This window comes from Oreochromis niloticus, linkage group LG3 (assembly GCF_001858045.2).
Source record: "Oreochromis niloticus isolate F11D_XX linkage group LG3, O_niloticus_UMD_NMBU, whole genome shotgun sequence".
Lineage (NCBI taxonomy): Eukaryota > Metazoa > Chordata > Actinopteri > Cichliformes > Cichlidae > Oreochromis > Oreochromis niloticus.
The window spans coordinates 6,534,560-6,559,687 of record NC_031967.2 but is presented as its reverse complement, the minus strand read 5'-3'; the positions used below and the strand labels follow the sequence as shown (position 1 = coordinate 6,559,687).

Here is a 25,128-nt window from a genome sequence, read left to right as displayed (position 1 = left end):
GCAATATTACAATATGGCGGTTAATGGGTGTAAGAATACAAAATAGAAAATAGGCATGGAATGGGAACAAAGAACTGGGGTGCAGGGCAGGAGGACAACTAACCCCCATCCCCTGGACAGTAGCAAGAGTTACTGAGGGTGAGGGGCAGACAAAGGGCAAACGGACACTACCTAAAAGGAGATGGGGGTCAGGGTGTCAGCACCCCTGGCCACTGTACCAGTGTATTTCCATTGTGGGGGTGTTTACTGTAGGGGGAGGAGACGAGAGCTTATAACTGTAACTGTTGTGTGGAATTCTTTAGATCAGCCTTTAGCATAGGACTGCAGTGTGCTGACCTCTAGATGCATCTGTAAGGAAAATGGGCAATAAAAGGATTGTGTAAAACATGGAAACATCTCTGCGTGATCTCTACCAAGATATAAAGAATTGGAGAGAGACCGGCGTTGTCTCTTCACACACATATACATCTAATAAAAGATATAAATATTGAAACACTGATCCACTGATGATTCTTGATTGACGGATCATTTGATCTTACACTTTTACCTGAATGGGGCTCCTTTTTTTGAAAAAACTTCCTTATATCCATTATGAACCCATTATGAACCTGGCTGTCCCTCTGTACACAAAAACACACCCACACACACAGAACAGAAGTTATAAGGTTAATGGGCATCCAGTCAGTTAGCTAGTTAATACTTTTAATTTTAATATAATAGGTTTAATATCAGTGCATGCACATATGACAAAATAACCAGCTTCTCTCATTCCATTTCAAACATGACAGAGATTTAGATTTTTAGATATTAAATAGGCTCTATAAATTTCAATGGGAGCAACAGGACGGTCAAATGTCACTGATTTTACTAAAGAGTAGGACGGATTGTAGGGTAGGAAACATCGTCGGAAAACACGTTTTCAACACTGTAGGTTACCTGGATGTAATGTTTTTCTTCTAAAAAGAAACATGGTCTGACTCCTACCTAACTAAATAAAGAGTATACACCTTCTGCAGTTCTCACACCACTTGATTTTTCAGTACAGAAATGCAGTGGTTGACTGAGGTGTCGAGCTTGTGCTGTCATGTCTAAGTTCCATTATGCTTCCTATTTTATTTTGAAAGGCTTGTGTTTCCATGTTCAGTGTGTTTAGTTTTGCTTCCCCTGTGGCGTCGTGTTGGTTTGTGTCAGCTGTGTTTCCCCAGGTGTTTCCACTACCCTCATTACCTTTGTGTATTTAAGTCCTCTGTCTTCCTCTGTTAAGTGTTGGGTTGTCTGTTTTTCTAGCATGATGTAATTGAAGTCACAGGATTACTTTCAAGCTTGGGTTCAGATTCATGTTCATGTTTATGTTTCATGTCACTGTTTTCATAGTTAATCCTTGCTTCCCCAGTTTAGGTTATAGTTTAGTTTCGTCATTACCTGTTGTTTCTGCATTTCTCTGTCAGTCATAATTAAAGGCTTGCTTTTTTGTTAAATCCAGTTATGTCCCTCGTGTTTAGGAATCACTAAAGCTTATTTTGTGCTGTTTGAGTTTTTATTGACCCTATTGGCAAACATCTGTATTTAGAAAGTGGCAAATCAAATAGCTATTCATCTTGGGAAATGAAGTGAAATTAAATGAAGATTAAATTAAATTTGCTGTTACTTGTTAACAGTAATGTGTGGGTTCATGTTACTATCTATAAAATGGCTGAACAGGAATAAACACTGTCTTGAGAGAGCCAGTTTGAAATGGTTTAAGCACCATTTGAAACTCCACCTCTATCGCATTCACAGTAGGAAACTGAGAGCAACCTTTCTAGTGAACACACCAACTGTGGAGTTGCAGAGCATCAGACACACAACGATGAAGTTCAGCTTTATAACAGCTTTAAGTCTCTGTAGCTTCTGTAAGTATAGTTTATTACCCTTAACTTCATTATTAACTTATTATTGGTTGTTGAACCCATCATCAACTACATTTGCTTATTACTAACTTTAGTATTTAGAGATATTGAATTCCCCATCATGTTATCTTACAGTAAGTCTCTAAAGAACACTTATTTATTTTTCCCATTGTTTCAGGGGGGATTTCAATTTCAGCTTCTGATTTTCAGACCACAAAGGTCCAGCCAGGTGAAGATGTGACTCTGCAGTGCACTAACAACTCCAAATGGGACTCTATGACTTTCTGGTTCAGATTGGTCAACAGTACCACAGTCCGATATATCTCTCGTTTGGTAACTTCTAAAAGTGAGGCTACATACAGTGATGGATTTCAAAACGGAGAATTTGAAATGACAACCAACATCTCCACTGTTTTCCTCAAAATCAAGCGAGTGGATCAATCTGACTCTGGGCTGTATTTCTGTGGATTTCACTCAGCTGGACGTCTGCTTTTCAGTGTGACGCATTTAAACGTTGGTGGTAAGATTATTGTATTATTGTTTTGTAGTCTATTATTCTAGTCTTTGGTTTGTTTTGGTTCCCATTGTTTGAATATTTCTTTTTCAGTTATGCTACACTTTCTGCATTGCATGTACAACAATGTGGATTTTCTATATTTTGATTATTATTAAATCAATAAAAAAAACAAATTCAGTGTCTTGTTTTCAAAAGACACTGATGAGCCTGCAGATGACATGGACAGCAAATATAAACGTAAGATAAAAGTAAAAAAGTATTTTATTGTGCACGTGCACATAATTTAAAAGCCAAAAAAAAGTTTTGGAGGTTTTAATTTTCTGCTTTTTTCTTGTAGAAGAGTCTGACGTTGTAGCTAAGCTGACGAGCGTCACCTTGGGTGTTCTGTCTGTTTTCCTCCTAATGTTCATCATTGGGCTGGTTGTTCAAAACAGGAAACTTCAGCAAGGTACTTTTAAAAACCTGCAACAGCTTTTCTTGTATTAAATCTTCATCTTGTGCACTACTGAACAGACAGAGTAACTGTGATGTTTTTGCCTCCTAGCTTTTAAAGAACAACAAAATCTGGACCAAAGTGAGGTGACTAAATTTAAAATGTACTTTTGTACTTTGACAAGGCTGAAACAAAACTAGCTCATATACCACTAACAGTTGATGTGTTGCTATATGTATTATTGTAAATATATTTGCATTGTCTGTATGTTGTATTGCACATATGTTCTAAGCAAAAAGTAATGGATGTTTATCCATCAGAGATTTTTAAATAATTAATCATAAGTAACAATTACTTCATAAGGAATTAATATTCATTATGACTGTTCTTTTTACAGAGTCGAGACAATGATGACTTGAACTATGCTACAGTAACGTTTCAGCCGAAAGCAAAAAGAAACCAAATGGGGTCAAATGTGATCTATGCTGCTACCAGATAGTCTCAAGTTTTTCACCTTTTATAGTGGCCTTTTTTTGGTGCATGGTTTAAACACAACCGAGATGAAAATCCTGACACCTGTTAAGTTGCATCTTTCTTGTTACAGAATCTCTAATAAAACAGTAAATATCGCCTATATTTCTGAACAACATCAAGTATTTCGTTGTGGAACCTGGATCAAACTTTGAGTTGTATATTGTACATACTACATGTGCAAAGGTCTGAATCAAAGATATCAATTAATACAAATACATGTGAACTGATGAGGTAGCACACAGCACTGTGTGTCAGTTATATATATCTGTCTTCATGTCTGGAAAGATTTTATGATGTCTTTTATAGTTTGACTCATACACTTAGCTTCTTTATGCCAACCTTGTTAAAAAAATTATTTCTCTTTTTTTTTTACTTAAAAAGTTTGAACACGCTATGTTTCTGTGTTCTTTTGCAAATAAAATTCAGTTTTATGAGATCTGCAAGTTACTGCATACTGTCTTTTATTTATATGTTAAACATAACTAACATAAATTATAACTACTATATATACGAACTATGACACAGTGACTTTTTATCAAAAACACAACAGGGCCATAGGCAACTGCTGTGTATGTTGCCACCAGATTGGTTCAGGGGGGAAGTGAATTGCTGCTCAGAGTAGAACAAATGCCTTTTCCCCCCTGCTGTTTGTTAGACCCCTGTGGGTGGAGTTGTTACTTTTGCTTTTCATTTTGCACTGGAGATCCTTATTTGTCTTTGTGCACCTTGGAAGTGCAGAAAAAACTTTCTTGCCCACACTATATTTTAACTTGAATAATATCTACACTTAGCAATAAATCAGGAATAAAAAACAGTTCTGTGTCGATGTAATATTTTGCGTTTTTACCCCAGAGTCACCTCAAACGCTCTGGCCAATGTCCGTCAGTAGTGAACGCAGCCTGTCAGCTCACTTCTGTCTGATAGCAGTGACACTGAGATGAGTTGTTGAGGATCTGCTGAACTTTAGTGAAACTTTCTTTGGAGAGGATCTAACGTTATCATACTCAAGCACTAAGTGAACAAACTACTGTAGAGAAACAGGATGCTTGGTGCTCACAGCTGGTGAGGAGCAAGGATTCGATTTTGTGCACACATGTGCAGTGGACACATGCACATGTATATAAAAATTAAAAAACTACCCAGTCTCTCACTTTTTTACTGTAGACTCTGAAAACAATATAGACGATCAATTTACTTACACCTTGAGATTCAAAAGGTAATTAAATACATATTGTCATATTCAAATGATTGATGTCGTGTCGAGAAAGAAAGAGACATCTGGGTGAGTTCCACTGACTTCTATCAGCAGAGAGCAGCAAACTGCAGTATGAATTCATAAAATTATCACAGTAGAAACAGCCTGTGGTTTTGAGTAGATGATAAAACAGGAACATAAATAAGATAAAACACTTTAACCCATTACTGATATTCTGTGTGGGGGGGAAAATGGTGTGAAAACAAATAAACATTCAAGAAAAGAAATATCCAATAATTAGATCATCCTCATAGCAAATGCGGGTTTGGTTTCTTTTTATTCCCATTGACACTTCTGGTGTAAATATCTCTAAACAACAGGAGAAATGTATGCAGGTTCAGCAGTTAAAACCTCAGAAAGACTGAATGCATCATCCACGTGTCACAAGATAAAGAATTCACAGCAGGATATGTTGCAAATACACTTAAGGAAGGTTTTGCTCAGATTAAACCCAGTCAAGATTTTTTGGGATGAGATGGACCGCAGATTGAAGGCAAATGGGCCAATAAGTGCTCAGCATCTCTGGGAACTCCTTCAAGACTGTTGGAAAAACATTTCAGGTGACGACTTCATGAAGCTCATTAGGGAATGCCAAGAGTGTGCAAAGCAGTAATCAAAGCAAAGGGTGGCTATTTTGAAGAATCTAAAATATAAAACGTGTTTTGAGTTATTTCACACTTTTTTGTTTACTACATAATGTGTTCATTCATAGTTTTGATGCCTTAATTGAGAATCTATAACGTAAATAGTCATGAAAATAAAGAAAAACCATTAAATGAGAATGTGTGTCCAAAATTTTCAATGTTAGTGTCCCTTTTTCTATTTAGTGCGATGTTTTTATGTTTCGCCTTTTTTCTGCCCCTGATCTGTCATGGTCCTGGGCCACGTTGGCCCAGTATTCTTAGTTTTCATGTATTTTGTTCTTATTTAGGCCATGCTTCCTGAGTTGCTCTGTTACGTTGTTTCCTTATGTTTTTCCCCTTGTGACTCCTACCCCCTGTGTGCCCTCTGTGTATCTGTGAGCCCTCATCTCTCCTTGTGTTGTATTCCATGTTTTACCCAGCCCGTTATGTCTGTGCTCTCCCCGTGCTCTCTCTCCTCCTGTCTGAACCTCTGTGCACTTCCTGTTTTACTTTGACAGTCTCCTGTCAGTGTTGCGTTCACTCCTGTTGTGTCTTGTTATGATTATCAGTGTCACCTGTGTTTCCCCGTGTGCTCCCACTTCCCTCGTTAACCCTCTGTGTATTTATGTCTGCCTCTCCCTCAGTTCTGTGTCGCGTTGTCCCTCATGCTGTGTGTTTCTACCTGTAGCTCCCTGTGTGTTTTGTTAGAGTCTTCCCAGTTTAGATTTTGTAGAGTTTTTGTGTTCAGCAATAAAAGCTGCCATTTTGAGTTCAGTCCAGTCTCCAGTGAGTTTGCGTTTGGGTCCAATTCCTGCCAGCACACAGCCGAATCATGACATGATCTTTATTTGAAAAAAAAAAAAAGAAAAAGAAAAAAACAATGGCATATTCATTTTTTTGGCAGACAAAATGGAAAATTATGATTGTTATTTGTATTCAAAACGAGAGTCAAATCCTCCAGGGGGAGATAGGGCTGACTGAGAGACATCAGCACAAGTGAAATCACAAGGCCTCTACAGACAGCAGAGCTTTATAGCCAAGTTCAAAACAAATGACTAAATACACTATGACCAGATAATATGAGACTTTGTATGTGTATAAATATTTGGGATATAATTAAATTTAAGTAATAAAAAATTAAATTTCCTGCACCTCTAAAACTTTGATATCAAAGCATAAGTAATAAATAAAGTCTGTCTGTCACAGGAGAACTTAACCACTGACAACAACTATCAAATAACTTTGTTCATTTCAGGAACAAAAGTGATGGCACTTAAAAACTAAACACCTTGATGTGCTTCGGAGTCTCCTAATAAAAAATGACAGAGCTCAATGATGGCTCTAATTGGATCTATGGTATTAAGCGTGTTTCTATTAGTCATCTCATCAAGTTTATGTAGTAAGGTTTTTGCTTCTGCACCTGCATCTTATTTGCAAGAAAGGAAAACTTTTGCTTATTTTGAGAACATGTCAGCAAACACCAAGCATTATTTTTTAGGTTCATGTAGCGTGAGCTCAATATTAAAGTCCATGTGTAGATAATCCAAAGGTTTATCTGGGTGTGGATGTGCTGCCTGTAGCCTTTGAATGCCTCTGCCTGTATTATTACTTGCACAAATCATAAAAGACTTGAAATTTTTTTTAGGGTAATTACAGAATCTCTTTGTAAACCACTGTTGCTGTATTTGTTGTAAAATCCCTCCTTTTAATACATGGTTCTTTCCATGTGTCAGTGTAGCATAATAAGAGCAACATCTCTATCTCATCGTGTCACATTAAGCCGGCTGGAGTTCTTCATGGGCCTTTGGTCAGTTCACTGTCCCTTGACTCTTGTGGTGCTGGGCTTCTTTTCTTAGCTCTTTGTGCTGTCTGGATTCTGTTGGGCTGCCTGCCCATCCAGCGACAGCAGAGGCGCAGCAGCTGTGGAAGTGCGCCGGGCTCCCCGGCGGCTCGGCCGGCGTGAGTCCCTCCATCTCCCCAACGGGCTGCGCAGGTTTCAGCCACCATTTGGGCCAGCTCCTTCTCTGGCTGTGGGACCAGAGAATGTGGACCACCACACTCCCTGTTTCTCTGTGCCTGCTTACGTGTTTGGTTTTTGGATTTCACTGTGGGGGATTTGGCTTTCTTTAAAGGGAGATGGTTGTTAGGGGTGGGATGGTGGAGAGGAAAGCATGTTCATTTTCACAAGTTTTTAAAAAAAAAAATGTTTTAGTTGCTATCTGAAGGAAGGTCTTATGGGCAGATAAGACAAAAACTCAGGTATGTTTGGAGGACTGGTGAGTCTTTCAAACTGTACCAGCTGTTAATCATGGAGGTGGTGGCTGTAAAGTAACTTTACAACAAACTCACAGATTTTGCATCATGTTCATTTGAAATATCTTGTTGTTTCCACTGTTTCAGGCTGGATTTCTGTCTTCAGTTCTAGGTTTTAGACCACAGTGGAGTGGGTGTGATGGATTGTCCATGATGGAGTCAGTGTTTCTGTCTTTTGTAAGTGGCATTTTTGATCATGTATTTTTTTTAAAAAAAAATACATTTATTATGGCCCATGAAGTTGTAAATCAAATTGAAGTTGAAACCCAACTTTGTCATATAACAGCATGTCTTCTGATGACTTATTTTAACTCAAGGACTCTTTGTCTGTGACTATCTGTCATGGTTCTGGGTCTGTGACCCAGTGTTTCTATGTTTCTTAGTTCTCATTTGATATTTTGTTTAGTTTCCTTGTTCTTTCTAGTTTAATCATTTGTTTGACCAGTTCTTAGTTTCTTGTTCATTTAATCTGTTCCCTTTTGTGCTCTGGTTGTCTTGGTGTCGTCTGTGTTCTCCCCAGCCCGTCATGTCTAATCACCTATTCCTGTTTCTTCCCCAAGTGTCAAGCCCGTGTGTCTTGGTCTGCATCTCAGTGTGTTTCCTGCTTTATTTTGACAGGTTCTGATCCTATGTTCAGGTTTCGCTTCCTACTATCCTGTTGGTTTGATTATTTCCAGCTGTGTTCCATGTTTTCCTCTGCTTATTGCTCTGTCGTTCACATCGCTGTGTGTTTCCTCGTTCCCCTTGTTTCCATCGCTACTCCTTGTTCTTTGATTGTGGTTTCTAGCTTATTGTTTCCAGTTCTTAGTTTCCAGTTCCACAGTTTTGTGTTTAGCTATAGTTTCTAACTTTACAGCAATAAATCTCCCTCCTTTTCTTCATCCCTTTGTGTTCTGAGTCCTTCATTAGGGTGCAACCTTTGCCTGCCACACAGCCAACCCTGACACTATCAGCATTGTAACAACTGCCAGCTTTTGAAAGCAACACAAAACTCCCACCTCTACCACATTTATCACACTGAGAGCACCCCTCCTGGTGAACACACCATCTGCGGACATTGCAGGGCAGCAGTCATGTGCACGATGATGAACGTGAAAACAGCTTTAGCTCTTTCTTGTTTCTGTAAGTATGCTCTATTACTCTTTGACATCATTAGTTAACGATGCGAGGCCCAGTTATTTGAAGACAGAAGCTGGTTATCCGCCTTCTGCAGTTCTCACAACACTTGATTTTTCAGTACAGAAATGCAGTGGTTGACTGAGGTGCCCTGCTACAAAGCTCAGGTTAGAATGTTTGGAATAAATGTTTGGGTGAATCCATATGACCTTTTTCTCATTCCCAAAATAACATTTTGAATATTGGAGTAAATTCTTCTAAGTATCAAGAAAGGACTTTGAGGAAGTGATCCAAACATGCTAGAGCTCTAAAACCCGTCAGTATTATCAGGGTTAGCAGGTTAATTAAATGAAGGTGCGGTTACTGACCTGTTTGCTCACATCTAATATATTCTTATTTTGTCATGTTTAAGTTTTTATTGACCCTGTTGGCAAACATCTGTATTTAAAAAGTTGTTAATCAAATAGATATTCATCTTGGGAAATGAAGTGAAATGAAATGAAGACTAAATTAAATTTGCTGTTACTTGTTAACAGTAATGTGTGGGTCGATGTTACTATCTACAAAATGGCTGAACAGGAATAAACACTGTCTTGAGAGAGCTCATGTGGCCCCTTTGAAATGGTCTAAGCAAAACGTGACACTCCGCCTCTATCGCATTCACAGTAGTACACTGAGGGCAACCTTTCTAGTGAACACACCAACTGTGGAGTTGCAGAGCATTAGACACACAACGATGAACTTCATCTTTATAACAGCTTTAAGTCTCTGTAGCTTCTGTAAGTATAGTTTATTACACTTAACATCAATATTAACTTATTATTGTTTGTTTAACATATCATCAACTACATTTGCTTATTACTAACTTTAGTATTTAGAGATATTTAATTCCCCATCATGTTATCTTACAGTAAGTCTCTAAAGAACATTTGTTTGTTTGTGTTTTTTTCCCATTGTTTCAGGGGGGATTTCCATTTCAGCTTCTGATTTTCAGACTGTAGAGGTCCAGCCAGGTGAAGATGTGACTCTGAAGTGCACTAACAACTCCAAATGGGTCTCTTTGACTTTCTGGTTCAGATTGGTCAACAGTACCACAGTCAGCTGTATCTCTCTTTCTTTAACTTCTAAACGTGAGGTTAAATACAGTGATGGATTTCAAAATGGAAAATTTGAAATGACAACCAACATCTCCACTCTTTTCCTCAAAATCAAGCGAGTGGATCAGTCTGACTCTGGGCTGTATTTCTGTGGATTTTATGATGGACGTCTACTTTTCAGTGTGATGCATTTAAACGTTGGTGGTAAGATTATTGTATTATTGTAGTCTTTGTTTTGTTTTGGTTCCTATTGTTTGAATCTTTCTCTTTATAATTAAGCTACTCTTCCTACATTGCATATACAACAATTTGGATGCTCTATATTTTTATAGTTATTGAATCAATAAAAAACTAATTTAGTGTCTTATTTTCAAAAGACACCGATGAGCCTGCAGATGACATGGACAGCAAATGTAAACGTAAGATATTGCTAAAAATGTATTTTATTGCATTGCATATACAACTATGTGGATGTGGTATAGTTTTATTATTATTGAATTAATATAAAAACAAATTCAGTGTCTTGTTTTCAAAAGACACCGATGAGCCTGCAGATGACATGGACAGCAAATGTAAACGTAAGATGTTCTTAAAAAAGTATTTTATTGTGCACGTGCACATGATTTGAAAGCCAAAAAAAGTTTTTGAGGTTTTAATTTTCTGCATTTTTCTTATAGAAGAGCCTGACGTTGTAGCTAAGCTGACGAGCGTCGCCTTGGGTGTTCTGTCTGTTTTCCTCCTAATGGTCATCATTGGTCTGGTTGTTCAAAACAGGAAACTTCAGCAAGGTACTTTTAAAAACCTGCAACAGCTTTTCTTGTATTTAATCTTCATAATGCGCTCTACTGAACAGACAGAGTAACTGTGATGTTTTTGCCTCCTAGCGTTTAAAGAACAACGAAATCTGGACCAAAGTGAGGTGACTAAATTTAAAATGTACTTTTGTACTTTGACAAGGCCGAAACAAAACTAGCTCATATACCACTAACTAACATTTGATGTGTTGCTATATGTATTATGGTAAATCTATTTGTACTCTCTGTATGTTGTATTGCACATATGCTTTACTAAGCAAATAATCACCTTATAAGTAATTATTATTCATTATGAATGTTCTTTTCACAGAGTCGAGACAATGATGACTTGAACTATGCTACAGTAACGTTTCAGCCGAAAGCAAAAAGAAACCAAATGGGGTCAAATGTGATCTATGCTGCTACCAGATAGTCTCTAGTTTTTCGCCTTTCATAGTGGCCCTTTTTTGGTGCAAGGTTTAAACACAACTGAGATGAAAATCCTGACGCCTGTTAAGTTGCATCTTTCTTGTTACAGAATCTCTAATGAAACAGTAAATATCGCCTATATTTCTGAACAACATCAAGTATTTCGTTGTGGAACCTGGATCAAACTTTGAGTTGTATATTGTGCATACTACATGTGCAAATGTCTGAATCAAAGATACCAATTAATACAAATACATGTGAACGTGTGATGTGGTAGCAGACAGTGCTGTGTGTCAGTTATATATATATATATCTTTCTTCATGACTGGAAAGATTTTATGCTGTCTTTTACAATTTGACTCATACACTTAATTTCTTTGTACCTCGCTTGTTAAAAAAATTATTTCTCTTTTTTTACTTAAATAGTTTAAACATGCTATGTTTCTGTGTTCTGTTGCAAATAAAATGCACTTTTATGAGATTTGCAGTTTATTGCATACTGTCTTTTATTTATATTTTAAACATACAACTTAGTTAAACATAACTAACATACCTTAAACATACTATATTTAGGGACGATGCCACAGTGACTTTTTATCAAAAAGAAAAGAGGGCCACAGGCAACTGTTGTGTATGCTGCCACCAGATTGGTTCAGAAGGGAAGTGAATTGTTGCTCAGAGTGTAATGAATGGCTATTGGCTGCTGTTTGTGAGACACCTGTGGGTAGAGTTGTTACTTTTCATTTTCATTTTACACTGGACATCCTAATTTGCAGAAAGAAAGAGACATATGGGTGAGTTCCCTTGACTTCTATCAGCAGAGAGCAGCAAACTGCAGTATGAATTCATAAAATTGTCACAATAGAAACAGCCTGTGGTTTCGAGTAGATGATAAAACAGGCTGCTTTTCTGTGTAGGGAAAAAAAACTGTGAAAGCCTAAATAAACATTCAAGAGAAGCAATATCCAATAATTAGATCATCTTATTACAAATGTGGGTTTGGTTTCTTTTTATTCTCATTGACACTTCTGGTGTAAATATCTCTAGACAACCGGAGAAATGCATGCAAATTCAGCAGTTAAAACCTCAGACAGACTGACTCCTTGTCAGCCTGGGTACAGCACAAAAAAAAAACCTTGGGCTATTTTTATTTCCTTTTATCAGTGATGAATAGTAAGATGACTTTGCAGAGGTCTTTTTTAATAGCTAACAAACAGCTTTTCCTGGCCAATTGACTGAGATTGACAATTGACAATCTCCTAAATGAGTGTAAACCTCATCAGATTTTGTGTTAAATGCTTTAAGTTTTGTGTGTAAGAGTGATACCAGAGAGTCAAGCCTACATTGTGTTATGGGCATCAGTGAGACAGTCAGTGGGTTACAAAGAAAAGTGTCACTACTGCTCCAATTACAGACGACCAGAGAAAACTAGTCCAAAATTATTTTTGCAAAGTTACACACCAGCTCAATATTCGTTTTAGTGACCTCCGATTAAAGCAAACAGATGTCATTGTTGCCAATGTAAATACAATTTTACTAAATCTACATTTACTCTTAGCCAGTAGTTTCAAATCTTCTTTACTGTCACCTGCTGTACTGAGGTTGAAAGCAAGTACAGACAGCAACATGTATTTTCAGTCTGATTATGTAAATAATTCCACTGTGTTGGAGAAGAACAAAAGAAATGTTCATTGTTAAAGCAAAGGTCAGTGCTACATAGCTTAAACAAACTACCACATGTAAATCCTACATATTGTTGACTTGGACATTTGCAGTGTCGGGGCAGAAAAGTTCAGCTAGCATTAATTTGTCAGATTTATGTTGTGGTATAACAGTAAAGTTGACCAAGTATTTTTCAATGTCGGGCAAAGCGTTCCTACCGTTTAAATGAGCTACGACTGACAGCCATGGTTGCTGTGGAGAAGCAGGGATTTGTACAATGTGGCCTGTAAGGTAGCATCAGGAGAAGTGTATTCAAGTGTTGCTGCTATACTCTTTGCCCTTCTGACAGCTGTAAATAAACACCTATCACATCTAGCACAGCAGCTGTCTGGCATTTTGGCTAAATTAAAATCAAAGGATGGCTAGAGGGCAAACAACAACAGTACTGTGTTTCCCTCTAGGTGGGTGTGTCCTGTTAGCTCTGAAGTTTAGCTTGTCACAACATGTGTCACAATCTTTCTTAGCTAAGACTGATATCTTACGTTAAAATGAGGAACAATAAAGAATCCCACTGAAGCACAAGCAAGCAAAAACAGGTTCTTGGTGTATCATTATTTAGAAGATATAGATTGGAAAATGGTTTTAATTAGTATTGGAGGAAAAGAAAATGTTGTTACCCATAGTGATGGGGTGGGGTATGAAGTATATAAAAATAAAAACTGATGTGATATTATGGTAAATTTAGAAAGTTGTTCAATATTTAACTCCCATCTGGACATTACTGTATATGTTTCACTGAGGTACAAAACAACACTATCTATAATTAGTGATGTATCTACATTTTTATAATTAATGGAAGCACAGGTTAGCACAGGTGGATTGTAACCTCAAACTACAATTGTATTCATCTGCCCAGAGACCATAAATTTTATTCATATAGATCTAAGAGTGAAAAAAAAGCTACAATGTCTTTATGTTCCGAGAGACCATAAATTGGACAGAATTATATTCATATAGATCTAGGAATAAAATGGGTTACAATGTTATAGGTTACAACATAGGGTATATCACAGGTTTTTCAGAGGAGTTTCTGGTTATGATATACCTATGGTGTAGATTGAACAGAACAGATAACTGTGGACACCATAGTCAAATACTTACTAATAAAAATAAAGCGTTCCTGTTTTGTGAACTACAAATGGAAACTGCTCAAAGCCTCAGGTTCACCTGCTGATGATGTATATGATCTGATATTTGTTCGATGAGAGCTTGGTGCCCAAGGTCACCAGTGAAAGTGGAAGCAAATGGATGAGGAGGAGGCTGGCAGTTCCAGTGCAGGAACAGATGCTGGAACCTGGGTTCTGACACTGGAGGTTGTATAACTTTTGGGGCAGTGTGGTGTAGACCTTGGAGCTGTTGATAGGGAATTGAGGCAAAAGTCGCTGGGTTTAGCTTTTCTATATGCAATACGCATATACATGCAATATGCTGACTGGTGAAATAAGGCTGGACAGATGAGGCTGGAGAGCTGAACGGGTAAGGTGAAGAATGAAGGATGTGAGCTACACTTCCTGCTTGGTCTGTTGGTCTGAGGTAGAAAGTGTCAGCAACATGTTGGCAGGTTCAGTTCAATTTTATTTGTCATGCGCAAGTAAGCACAGAGTCAAAATTGCAATGAAGTGTGTTTGATGAGACAAAAAGTCTGCATCAGAAATTGTCACATGATAAAAAATAACTAAAGTGATGAAATTGTACACATTTACATGTGGTCCGGGAGTGTTTTGTGCTAGATGTCTGTGAGTCTTGATTATACTGTGGGCCTTACACAAACACCACTGAAGGTATATGTTATCTGTATGTTTGACAGTCAGTGCAGCTTCCTAATAATATAGGGATGCCCATCTTGTATACTCTATCAAGAAAAACATGAGGGTATATTGGAAATATTCAACCTCCTGAATAAGGGTGTTTGTGTGACCCCTTGTGGTTGGGTGTTTTCTGTTTTTAACCAGAACTAATGTGTCTGCCACCAACAATCATGCCAAGGTCAAAGTTAATGAAGTTGATTTTTTTTTTCTATCCAGTGATTGGCTGATTGGATTCATGCATAAATAGACACACAGTTAACCTGAAAATTGGGTTTGTCATGGTCTGTAAGGTGTCTCAGTTTTATTGTTGATTCTACTAATTTGTTCAGGAGATTGATTCAGTCAGTTCATCTGGAAAAGCTGCTCATTGAATTTATTCCTTCACACTAAACAAAACTTGTTGACATCACTTCACACTGGTGGTAAGTCAGCCTTACATTGTTTCACAGCATCCTGACTACTGATCACACTTAACTGACTTAAGACTTGCATAAACTCACATCACCCTCTGCTATAGCAAGGTTGAACTTATACTGGTATTATTCCATTGCTGTCAATTAATTATCACTTTTATAGAGGTTACATATCCACTAAATATATAACCATGTTGTTAATTTGTATGATGTGCACATGCACGCCAGCCTGTAATTTATGAAGCAACTGGCTTTCTTATTGCATGACTGTTTCTAAAATACTAACCTGAATGTAAACTTTTAACTGCAGGAGCTATCTAGTTAGCTAGCTAGCTAGCTAGCTAGATGCTGGTTTAGTCAAAACGTAATCACATAGACTTTAAAGTCAGTAGCCGTCGCCATCTCCTGCAAACAGATATAAAAATCAAAGACAACCTTAATGTGCCAGTGTTATGGAAAGGTTTACAAAAGCATTACTGAGACTGTCTAACAAACAAACCTAACAAACAAGCGATAATATCTGATTTTTGTTGCTGCGCTTTTCTATAAGCAGAGGTGCAGTTGGTCTGCAGTCAGTGCAGTCAGTCTACACATATAAGAACAGCCCACCTCTTTGTCTAGAGATCACTTTTGCTGGAGCACCATTCAGTTAGTGCCACTGCAGTGGCCGTGTGCACAATGGTGAACTTAAACTTGATATCATTTTTACTCTATACTCTCAGTAAGTACACCTATCCGTTTTTTATCAGTAGTTAGTTGCAATTTGTTGTTGCCATTAAATGAAATTTACAAAAGTTTATTGACAACATAAATTTTAGGTGTTGTTTTGTTCTTTGGAAATTTGTCTTTTATGAATACTTGTTGATTGTTTCAGGCTGGATATCTGTTTCAGTCGCACAGTTTTACACTGTGGCGGTTGAGCCTGGACAAGAAATCACACTGCAGTGCTCCAACTTCAGCAGTTTTGCAACCCACATATTCTGGTTCAGACTGGCCGACAGACTCAATGCCAGTCGCATCTCTTTTATGTCGACTGCTAATAGTCGTGTTACCTTCCGTGACGGATTTCAATATACTAAATTTAACATGACATCCAACACCTCTGTGGTATTTCTCGAAATCAAACAAGTGGATCCATCTGACTCTGGGTTATATTTCTGTGGAGAGTTGCACATGGGACGGCCAAGTGTTTTCACTGCAACATATTTGAAGGTTCAAGGTAAGATTTTCCTTTAACTTTAACTTTTGAGTAATTGTCAAAAGGCAGAATATCCTATATGTACTACTTTATTTTCAGTTGAAGTTCTTTTAGAAGATGGATTAACCAATCTATCAACTGTGATCCTCGGCAGTTTAACTGTTTTTCTTCTACTGGTCATTATTGGTCTGGTTGTTAGCATCAGGAAACTTCATACAGGTATTTATGTGTTTGAATTTAAAATGAAATTGCAAAGGTTTTGAGTGAAGAACTGACAAATGTACTGTTTCTGTCATTTAGCTCATGACGAGATGCAGAATTTGCCACACAGTGAGGTAATCTATTTTAACCCTGGATTCCAGTTGATTTATTGATATATTGTCTGATTCAGTTATTTAAACTGTTAGTTTCCATCGGTCAACAGCAATTCATCTAAGTTAGGGTTTATTATTTTTTGGCTATGCTGAAAATGCAGAAAACAGAAAATGTTATCATATTTCCATCTCTCCCATTTGGGCGTTGCCAATAGATTAAATTTCAATAAATACCAGTTGAATGTTATAGTAACCACGCCTCTATCCATAGATCGACTGCTTGTGACCTGGTGGATGTCAATAGGTTAACATGTAATGCTTTGAAATTAGTGACTTTAAACATTTTCTATTACAGAATGCAGACTCTGATGCCATGAACTATGCAGCACTGAGTTTCCATACCAGAACAAACATGAGAAGGCCTGCACCACAGAGGGAGCTGGAGCCAAATGTTTTGTACGCTGCTACGAGATAGACTCACAAAATAACAGGAACATCAGCACAAAGTGAAAGCTATCATATTTCTGTTATTTTCTGTTTGTAGAGTTCTGTACAGTTGGTGTATGTAAATCTTTACAACCACCTTGAACAAAAAATGTTTTTTCTAATAAAGATTTATACAAAATGTGCTGTAACTGCTAATACTTTCTGATTTTCTAGCTATCGCTCCCTCTCTCACCACAGCTGTTACGACTTCATCTGACAGCAAACCATTTTAGATGGTAGGTAATGGAGGAGGAGTTAGTGAAGACTGATAAATAATGCAGACTATTTTGTATTGAGAGTGAGTGAGGCTCTGCTTTAATGTAATAGTGAGAGGGGCATAAAGGTGTGTGTGAGATGTGTTCAACAGGAAGAGACAAAATACTCTTTTGTCTCTCATCAGGGCCACAGGCAACTGATGTGTGTGCTGCCACCACATAGGTTCAGGAGGGAAGTGATTTGCTGCTCAGAGTGGAACGAATGACGTTTCCCCTGCTGTTTGTGAGACATCTGTGGGTGGAGTTGTTACTTTTGCTTTTCATTATGCACTGGACATCCTAATTTGTCTTTGTGCAAGAAAAAACATTCTTGCCCGCACTATATTTTAACTTAAATAATATCTACAGTTAGCAATAAATCAGGAATATAAAACAGTTCTGTGTCAATGTAATATTTTGCAATATTTTGTGTTTTTACCCCAGAGTCACCTCAAACACTCTGGCCAGTTTTCATTAGCAGTGAACGCAGCCTGTCAGTCCACTGTTCATCTCAGCTGTCTATATGACGGGGGTTCACGTCTATTTATTTCTAAAAGTTTGTGATACAGGCCGATGTGATTCAGAGCTATATAAATAAAACTAAAGTGAACTGAAGTGTGGTTCTAAACAAATCATTTAACGTGACCATGGCAAACTGAGGTTTTGGTAACAGTTTCAACAGCTGGTGAGAAGCAAGGATTCGATTTTGTGCACACGTTTTTTGGGGGGTTTTTTTATATACACATGCACATGTATATAAAGAAACTACCCAATCTCTCACTATTTCTGCTGTGGACTCTGAAAACAATATAGACAATCAATTAACTTAAACCTTGAGATTTAAAAGATAATTAAATAAATATTTTCATAGAGAGATATCTGGGTGAGTTCCACTGACTTCTATCAGCAGAGACCAGCACACTGCAGGATGAATTCATAAAATTATCACAGTAGAAACAGGATACGGTTTCAAATAAATAAATGATCCTCATAACAAATGGGGCTTTTGGGGGTCGGGGGGGTATTGCTATTGATACTTGTGGTAAATATCTCTAAACAAGGAGAAATGCATGCAGGTTCAGCAGTTTAATCTCCTTGCTGTGAGAACTACTTTGATAATTTCATAAATGTTGCTTTTAGCTTTTTCAAGAAAACACATTTAGTCTTGTTTAATTTAAGTGTTATTTTGAATTCATTAAAAAAAGAAAATATCTCTAAGAGGATGTCAGGATGGGGCCTTTGCTGAAGTGAGCCCAGGCTCCTTAGGCACATAAACAACATCAGGCTTTGTTTCACAACTTGATCATAATGCAAAACTTAAAAATCAGCCAAATACATCAAAACTCTTTGATGTAGTTTTCTTTTATTTATTTTGAGCTTACAAAAAGGGAAACTGATTTAGCCCCAAAAGCAGATGAAAACATAAAAGTACATTTTACAACAGGCCACACTCACACATTCATACAGTATTTTATTCTTTGCCTCTAAAAACAAACATTTACACCCCGACAACATGAAGTTTGGAGGAGTCACCAACCTTCTGAATAGTAAATAATTTACTCTGCCTCTGAAATAAAAACCACTATGGCTGTGACTGTTGATCGGGATCATATCCAGTCCCGCTGCTGTCAGCTTAGAAATTAGAAATCTAAGACTAGAGTAAGTAACGGCTAAGAGGTTCAACTCAAGAGTTTAAGAGTTGAGAAATGTACCTGACCCGAGACAGTTTTTCCATTTTAATGGAAAAGAGAACAGACAGCACATTGACAAGTTTTGTTATGTATTTATTGTCAAAGTTATAATAAAGTTATCAACACTGAGTGAGGTACACATTACATGTTAACAGGTGTGTTGTCTGACATGAACTTAAATGAACTTAACACACAAACTACTGACACATACAGCACTTTCAACACTTTCTTTGGTTGTCTAAGTGGCCATAATCACAGTGAACCATTACATTCTCACATACATTTCATTCTCTTTGTGGTTGTGCTGCTTATTTTTCTGTAGTATTTATACTTTTTGTTTGACCAATCAGAAACAGGCTGCCCCTTTACTTACCTACACTGTTACTGGAGCACAGTTCAGAGCTGCAGTCCTACAGCGCGCATCACGATAAGCCTGATAACTGCATTTCTCTGTAAGTCCAGCTGTTTTCTTCGATACAACCGTTAACATCTCTTCAATACAACAAACACCAATGAATACTTGGAATTTCTTTTATATTTGGTGTATCGTTTGATACTTATAGAATTATCAGGTCTCAGTCTCATCGTTTCATGGAGAAGTCATACAACAATGCACCAACATTAGTTCACCTGATAACAGTGTTTCTTTCTGTAATGGATTTTTTTAAATGCCAAATTTAACATTAAACACTGCTCTGTGTATCTCAAAGTTAAGTAAGAGGATGCTTCTGAATCAGGTCTGTATTTCTGTGTAGAGTACAATAATGGGAATCACTGTCAGGAGAATCTAACTAAAGGTTCAAGGTAAGAGTTTTATAAAGCTGATCTTACAGCTGACCACAAAAACATAAAAACATTTTAAACACATCAGTTACAGTAACAAAAAAAGAGGGATTGTAATTACTGTATTATTGAAAAAGCGAGCAGTCAAAATGTATCATCTCACCAACATCTGCCTTCACTCACTGAACCTGCGGCTTCTAATTCAGAGACCACACCACTCCGCCTCAGTCCACAACCCTTTACCTTCTCAGTTTTGAAACCTGTCTGATTGTCATTCTTTATTTGCTCGGCTTAATTCTTTACACTCTGTACTCTCTTCTCAGAGCTACTTTTCAGCTGCTGCTCTGCACAACCAGCAACCCACCCGGTTCTCCGTGTGCATTCATGATCCATTCAACCCTAAAGTAATTACACATTTTTTGTATTTCTAATTTCCTTATATATTTATTTATTAATCAATCACATCTGGCTAGCTTAGGGTCTTGTTACAGCAGACTTCATTGTTTTACATGGATTTCGATGAGGAAGAAAATAAAATGTTGTTATTTTATTACGGGTTTTTCTCTGTATCTATCATTGTACGATCTACTGCGCAATATAAAGCACCTTGAGGTGACTGTTGTTGTGATTTGGTGCTATATAAATAAAATTGAATTGAAATTACCCATAGTGAGGGGTTGAGGTATGAAGTATTTAAATACTGACGTTATATTATGGTAAATAAGTTGTTTAATTTTTAACTCCCATCTGTACATTATTGCACAAGTTTCACTGAGGTACCAAACAACACTATCTGTAATTAGTGGGGTAATTAGTGTTTTTTGCTGCATTTCTATGATTTTTGATTATACAGTGGAACCCCCACTTACGAATATCCCATTTAACGAAAACTTCAAGTTACGAAGGCACTTAATGGCAATATTTCTGCCCATGTTACAGCAAAATGCCCACGTAATGAAATCCGCTGGCTCTGATTGGCAGAGCCCACAATGCCCACAATGCCTTCCGAATCATGTGACAACCCCCTTGGCTTTCGTACTTGCGCTTCGCTGTTCCACTTGAACGACGTATTGTTGTTGCTGTTAGCAATTAGCCTATAGCCTATCGTTCACTCAAAAGGCACGATGGGTGCTTCGACTTACGAAAATTTTCGACTTACGAAAGACCCTCGGGAACGAATTCATTTCATAAGTTGGGGTTCCACTGTACTGTGGCACAAACACCATTGAAGGTATATGTTATCAGTCTTTTTGATAGTCAGTGCAGCTTCGTAATAATCTCGACATGCCCATCTTGTATACTCTATCAAGAAAACCGTGAGGATATATTGGAAATATTCATCCTGTTCAATAAAGGTGTTGATTTACCTGTTGTGGTCGGGTCTTTTTTGTTTTTAACCAGAACGAATTGTTCTGCCACCAACAATCATGCCAAGATCAAAGTTAGTGAAGGTGAGGGGTTTTTTTTCCCATCCAATCATTGTCTGATTGGACGCATCAATAAAGAGACATACAGACGCAAAAATTAGGTTTTTCATGGTCTGTAAGGTGTCTCAGGTTTTGCAGGTTCAGTTCATTTTTATTTGTCATGCACAAGTTAGCACAGAGTCAAAATTGCAATGAAGTGTGTTTGATGAGACAAAAAGTCTGCATCAGAAATTTCACATGACAAAAAATAACTAAAGTGATGAAATTGTACACATTTACATGTGGTCCGGGAGTGTTTTGTGCCAGATGTCTGTGAGTCTTGATTATACTGTGGGCCTTACACAAACACCACTGAAGGTATATGTCATCTGTATGTTTGACAGTCAGTGCAGCTTCGTAATAATATAGGGGTGCCCATCTTGTATACTCTATCAAGAAAAACATGAGGGTATATTGGAAATATTCAACCTCCTGAATAAGGGTGTTTGTGTGACCCCTTGTGGTTGGGTGTTTTCAGTTTATAACCAGAACTTATGTGTCTGCCACCAACAATCATGCCAAGGTCAAAGTTAATGAAGTTCTTTTTTTTTCCATCCAGTGATTGGCTGATTGGATTCATGCATAAATAGATACACAGTTAACCTGAAAATTGGGTTTGTCATGGTCTGTAAGGTGTCTCAATTTTATTGCTGATTCTACTCATTTGCTCAGGAGATTGATTCAGTCAGTTCATCTGGAAAAGCTGCTCAGTGAATTTATTCCTTCACACTAAACAAAACTTGTTGACATCACTTCACACTGGTGGTAAGTCAGCCTTACATTGTTTCACAGCATCTTGAGTACTGATCACACTTAACTGACTTAAGACTTGCATAAACTCACATCACCCTCTGCTATAGCAAGGTTAAACTTATACTGGTATCATTCCATTGCTGTCAATTAATTATCACTTTTATAGAGGTTAGATATCCACTAAATATATAATCATGTTGTTAATTTACTTGTGTTATTTGTGCACATGCACGCCAGCCTGCAATTTATGAAGGAACTGGATTTCTTATTGCACATCTGTTTCTAAAATACTAACCTGAATATAAACTTTTAACTTCAGGAGCTATCCGGCTATCCAGCTAGCTAGCTTGAAATTTTGTTGCTCCACTTTTCTATAAGCAGAGGTGCAGTTGGTCTGCAGTCAGTCTACACATATAAGAACAGCCCACCTCTTTGTCTAGAGATCACTTTTGCTGGAGCACCATTCAGTTAGTGCCGTTGCAGTGGCCGTGTGCACAATGGTGAACTTCAACTTGATATCATTTTTACTCTATACTCTCAGTAAGTACACCTATCTGTTTTTTATCAGTAGTTAGTTGCAATTTGTTATTGCCATTAAATTAAATTTACAAAAGTTAATTGACAACATAAGTTTTAGGTGTTGCTTCATTCTTTGAAAATTTGTCTTTTATGAATACTTGTTGATTGTTTCAGGTTGGATATCTGTTTCACTTGCACAATTTTACACTGTGGCGGTTGAGCCTGGACAACAAATCACACTGCAGTGCTCCAACTTCAGCAGTTTTGCAACCTACATATTCTGGTTCAGGCTGGCCGACAGACTCAATGCCAGTCCCATCTCTTTTATGTCGACTGCTAATAGTCATGCTACCTTCTGTGATGGATTTCAATATACTAAATTTAACATGATATCCAACACCTCTGTGCTATTTCTCGAAATCAAACAAGTGGATCCATCTGACTCTGGGTTATATTTTTGTGGAGAGTTGCACATGGGACGGCCAAAGGTTTTCACTGCAACATATTTGAAGGTTCAAGGTAAGATTGTTCTTTTAGTTCCATATTTGATTAATTGTGAAAAAGGCAGAATATCCTATATGTACTATTTCTTTTTTTCAGTTGACGTTCTTTTAGAAGATGGATTAACCAGTCTATCAACTGTGATCCTCGGCAGTTTAATTGCTTTCCTTTTATTGATCATCATTGGTCTGGTTGTTCGCATCAGGAAACTTCATACAGGTATTTATTTGTGTGAATTTAAACTGAAAATGCAAAGGTTTTGAGTAAAGAACTGATAGATGTACTGTTTCTGTCATTTAGCTCATGACGAGATGCAGAATTTGCCACATAGTGAGGTAATCTATTTTAACCTTGGATTCCAGTTGATTTATTGATATATTGTCTGATTCAGTTATTTAAACTGTTAGCTTCCATCAGTCAACAGCAATCCATCTAAGTCATGGTTTAATATTTTGAGCTGCATGCTGAAAATGCAGAAAATGTTACCATATTTCCATCTATCCCATTTGGGCGTTGCAAATTAAATTAAATTAAATTAAATTTCAATAAATAGCAGTTGGATGTCAATCTTATACTAATCACAGCTCTATCCTATGATCGACTGCCTGTGACCTGGTGGATGTCAACAGGTTAACATATAATGCTTTGAGATTAGTGACTTTAAACATTTTCCATTACAGAATGCAGAGTCTGATGCCATGAACTATGCAGCACTGAGCTTCCATACCAGAACAAACATGAGAAGCCCTGCACCACAGAGGGAGCTGGAGTCAAATGTTTTATACGCTGCTACGAGATTCACAAAATAACAGGAACACCAACCCAAAGTGAAAGCTATCATATTTATCTACTTGTGATGTTCTGTACAGTTGGTGTATGTAAATCTTTACAACCACCTTGAAGAAAAAACACTTTTTATAATAAAGATTTATACAAAAATGTGCAGTAACTGCTAATAATTTCTCACTTTCTAGCTATCTCTCCGTCTCCCACCACAGCTGCTATGACTTTATCTGAGAGCAAACCATTGTGATCGGTAGGTAATGGAGGGGTTAGTGTAGACTGATAAATAATGCAGACTATTTTTTGTATTGAGAGTTAGTGAGGCTCTGCTTTAGTTTAATAGTGAGAGGGGCATAAAGGTGTGTGAGATATGTTGAACAGGAAGAGACAAAACTCTGTGGCCTGAATACCACGGAAAATATCACAGGGCTGTCTTGCAAGCATTTGTTTTTTAGGTCATAATCTTCTGACCGCCATGACTGTCTTAAAATGATTGTGGTTATGGTCATGCAGTGCCATTGAACATAAAGGTTGAAACCACTGTAGGAATTATACAAGGAGTAGTTAAACTGTATTTTAATATTCTAGTATCAAAATGGAGTTTATAAATAGATATTCTGTAATGTCTTTATTGTTAGCATACTTTGTTAGTAGGCCTGTTGAACTGCTAGTTAACAGAAATATCTAATCAGGTAGTCACATAGCACAAAGGATATATTTACACACATGATGGTTTACAACAAAATGCTGCTTGTATTTAAAAGTCTTAGAAAAAATGCTTTACAAATGGATCTTACCAGTGAAAATATCAGTGAGTCAAGTAGAGAAATATAAATGGTGATACAAGAACAACATTCATCATGTATACACAATTTTAATTCAACAAAATACGGGGGGGCAGCTGTATTTCTATATGGTCACCAACTGTGACATGAATTTGGGGTAAACAATATGAATGGCAGTGTGAGCTACTCCTCAAAGAAGGTGAAGGAGAGTCTGAGATGGGAAACTCCAGCAGGAAGTTGTCAGGCTCTGGAGAGACTGATGTTGAAGTCTGACATTCAGGCAATCACTCCCTGCACTATACTAGTGTTTCTATGTGTGCTCTTCCCAAGGCTGAGTATTCCTGACATGCCTCCTATATTTACTCTTTAAATGAAAAATAGACACAAGAATACACAGAGAAAGTCTAACTTCTTCTAACTTTTTATTTAAAAAAAAAAAAGACGTTGTATAAACAAAAACAGTAATCAAAAACATGGGGACATTAATAACAGATTAAAGTGTCTCTCAGCTGACAACCTTGGATCTTGCTTCACTCCCAGCCTTCCACCCTCCCCCTATGGACATTATAACTACTGAAATAGAAGCATTACCTCTTGGAATCAAATGCTGCAGTTTGCTGCTATGTGGCTGTTGTGATCAGACACCTTGTAC

The 25,128-nt window shown here is 37.4% G+C and overlaps 3 protein-coding genes and 1 long non-coding RNA gene across 5 annotated transcripts; all 4 read left to right on the top strand.

Annotated features, from left to right (window-relative positions):
* The first annotated feature begins 1,566 nt into the window (after window positions 1-1,566).
* Window positions 1,567-3,595, top strand: LOC112843125 (uncharacterized). The gene is made up of 5 exons (XM_025900982.1): window positions 1,567-1,892; window positions 2,068-2,409; window positions 2,744-2,854; window positions 2,951-2,985; window positions 3,237-3,595. Exons 1-5 carry the CDS (start codon window positions 1,661-1,663, stop codon window positions 3,336-3,338), a joined length of 822 nt encoding a protein of 273 aa, XP_025756767.1. The 5' UTR covers window positions 1,567-1,660; the 3' UTR covers window positions 3,339-3,595.
* Window positions 3,596-9,360: 5,765 nt separating this feature from the next.
* LOC112843127 (uncharacterized) lies at window positions 9,361-11,463 on the top strand. The gene is made up of 7 exons (XM_025900984.1): window positions 9,361-9,459; window positions 9,643-9,981; window positions 10,155-10,196; window positions 10,314-10,355; window positions 10,455-10,565; window positions 10,662-10,696; window positions 10,903-11,463. Exons 1-7 carry the CDS (start codon window positions 9,417-9,419, stop codon window positions 11,002-11,004), a joined length of 714 nt encoding a protein of 237 aa, XP_025756769.1. The 5' UTR covers window positions 9,361-9,416; the 3' UTR covers window positions 11,005-11,463.
* Window positions 11,464-15,375: 3,912 nt separating this feature from the next.
* Window positions 15,376-23,926, top strand: LOC100705694 (uncharacterized). Of its 2 annotated transcripts, none has more exons than XM_019349913.2 (5): window positions 15,376-15,664; window positions 15,818-16,162; window positions 16,241-16,360; window positions 16,442-16,476; window positions 23,589-23,926. In XM_019349913.2, the coding sequence occupies exons 1-5, from the start codon at window positions 15,622-15,624 to the stop codon at window positions 23,715-23,717; spliced, it is 672 nt and encodes a 223-aa protein (XP_019205458.1). In that variant the 5' UTR covers window positions 15,376-15,621; the 3' UTR covers window positions 23,718-23,926. The 2 variants fall into 2 exon arrangements, with proteins under 2 accessions (XP_019205458.1, XP_005455269.1); XM_005455212.4 differs by lacking the exon at window positions 23,589-23,926 and adding an exon at window positions 16,811-17,039 and having other exon boundaries at window positions 15,383-15,664.
* LOC112843129 (uncharacterized) lies at window positions 21,767-22,920 on the top strand. Its single transcript, XR_003215274.1, has 3 exons — window positions 21,767-21,900; window positions 22,208-22,428; window positions 22,582-22,920. It is a non-coding gene; the product is annotated as an uncharacterized LOC112843129 (long non-coding RNA).
* Window positions 23,927-25,128: the final 1,202 nt, after the last annotated feature.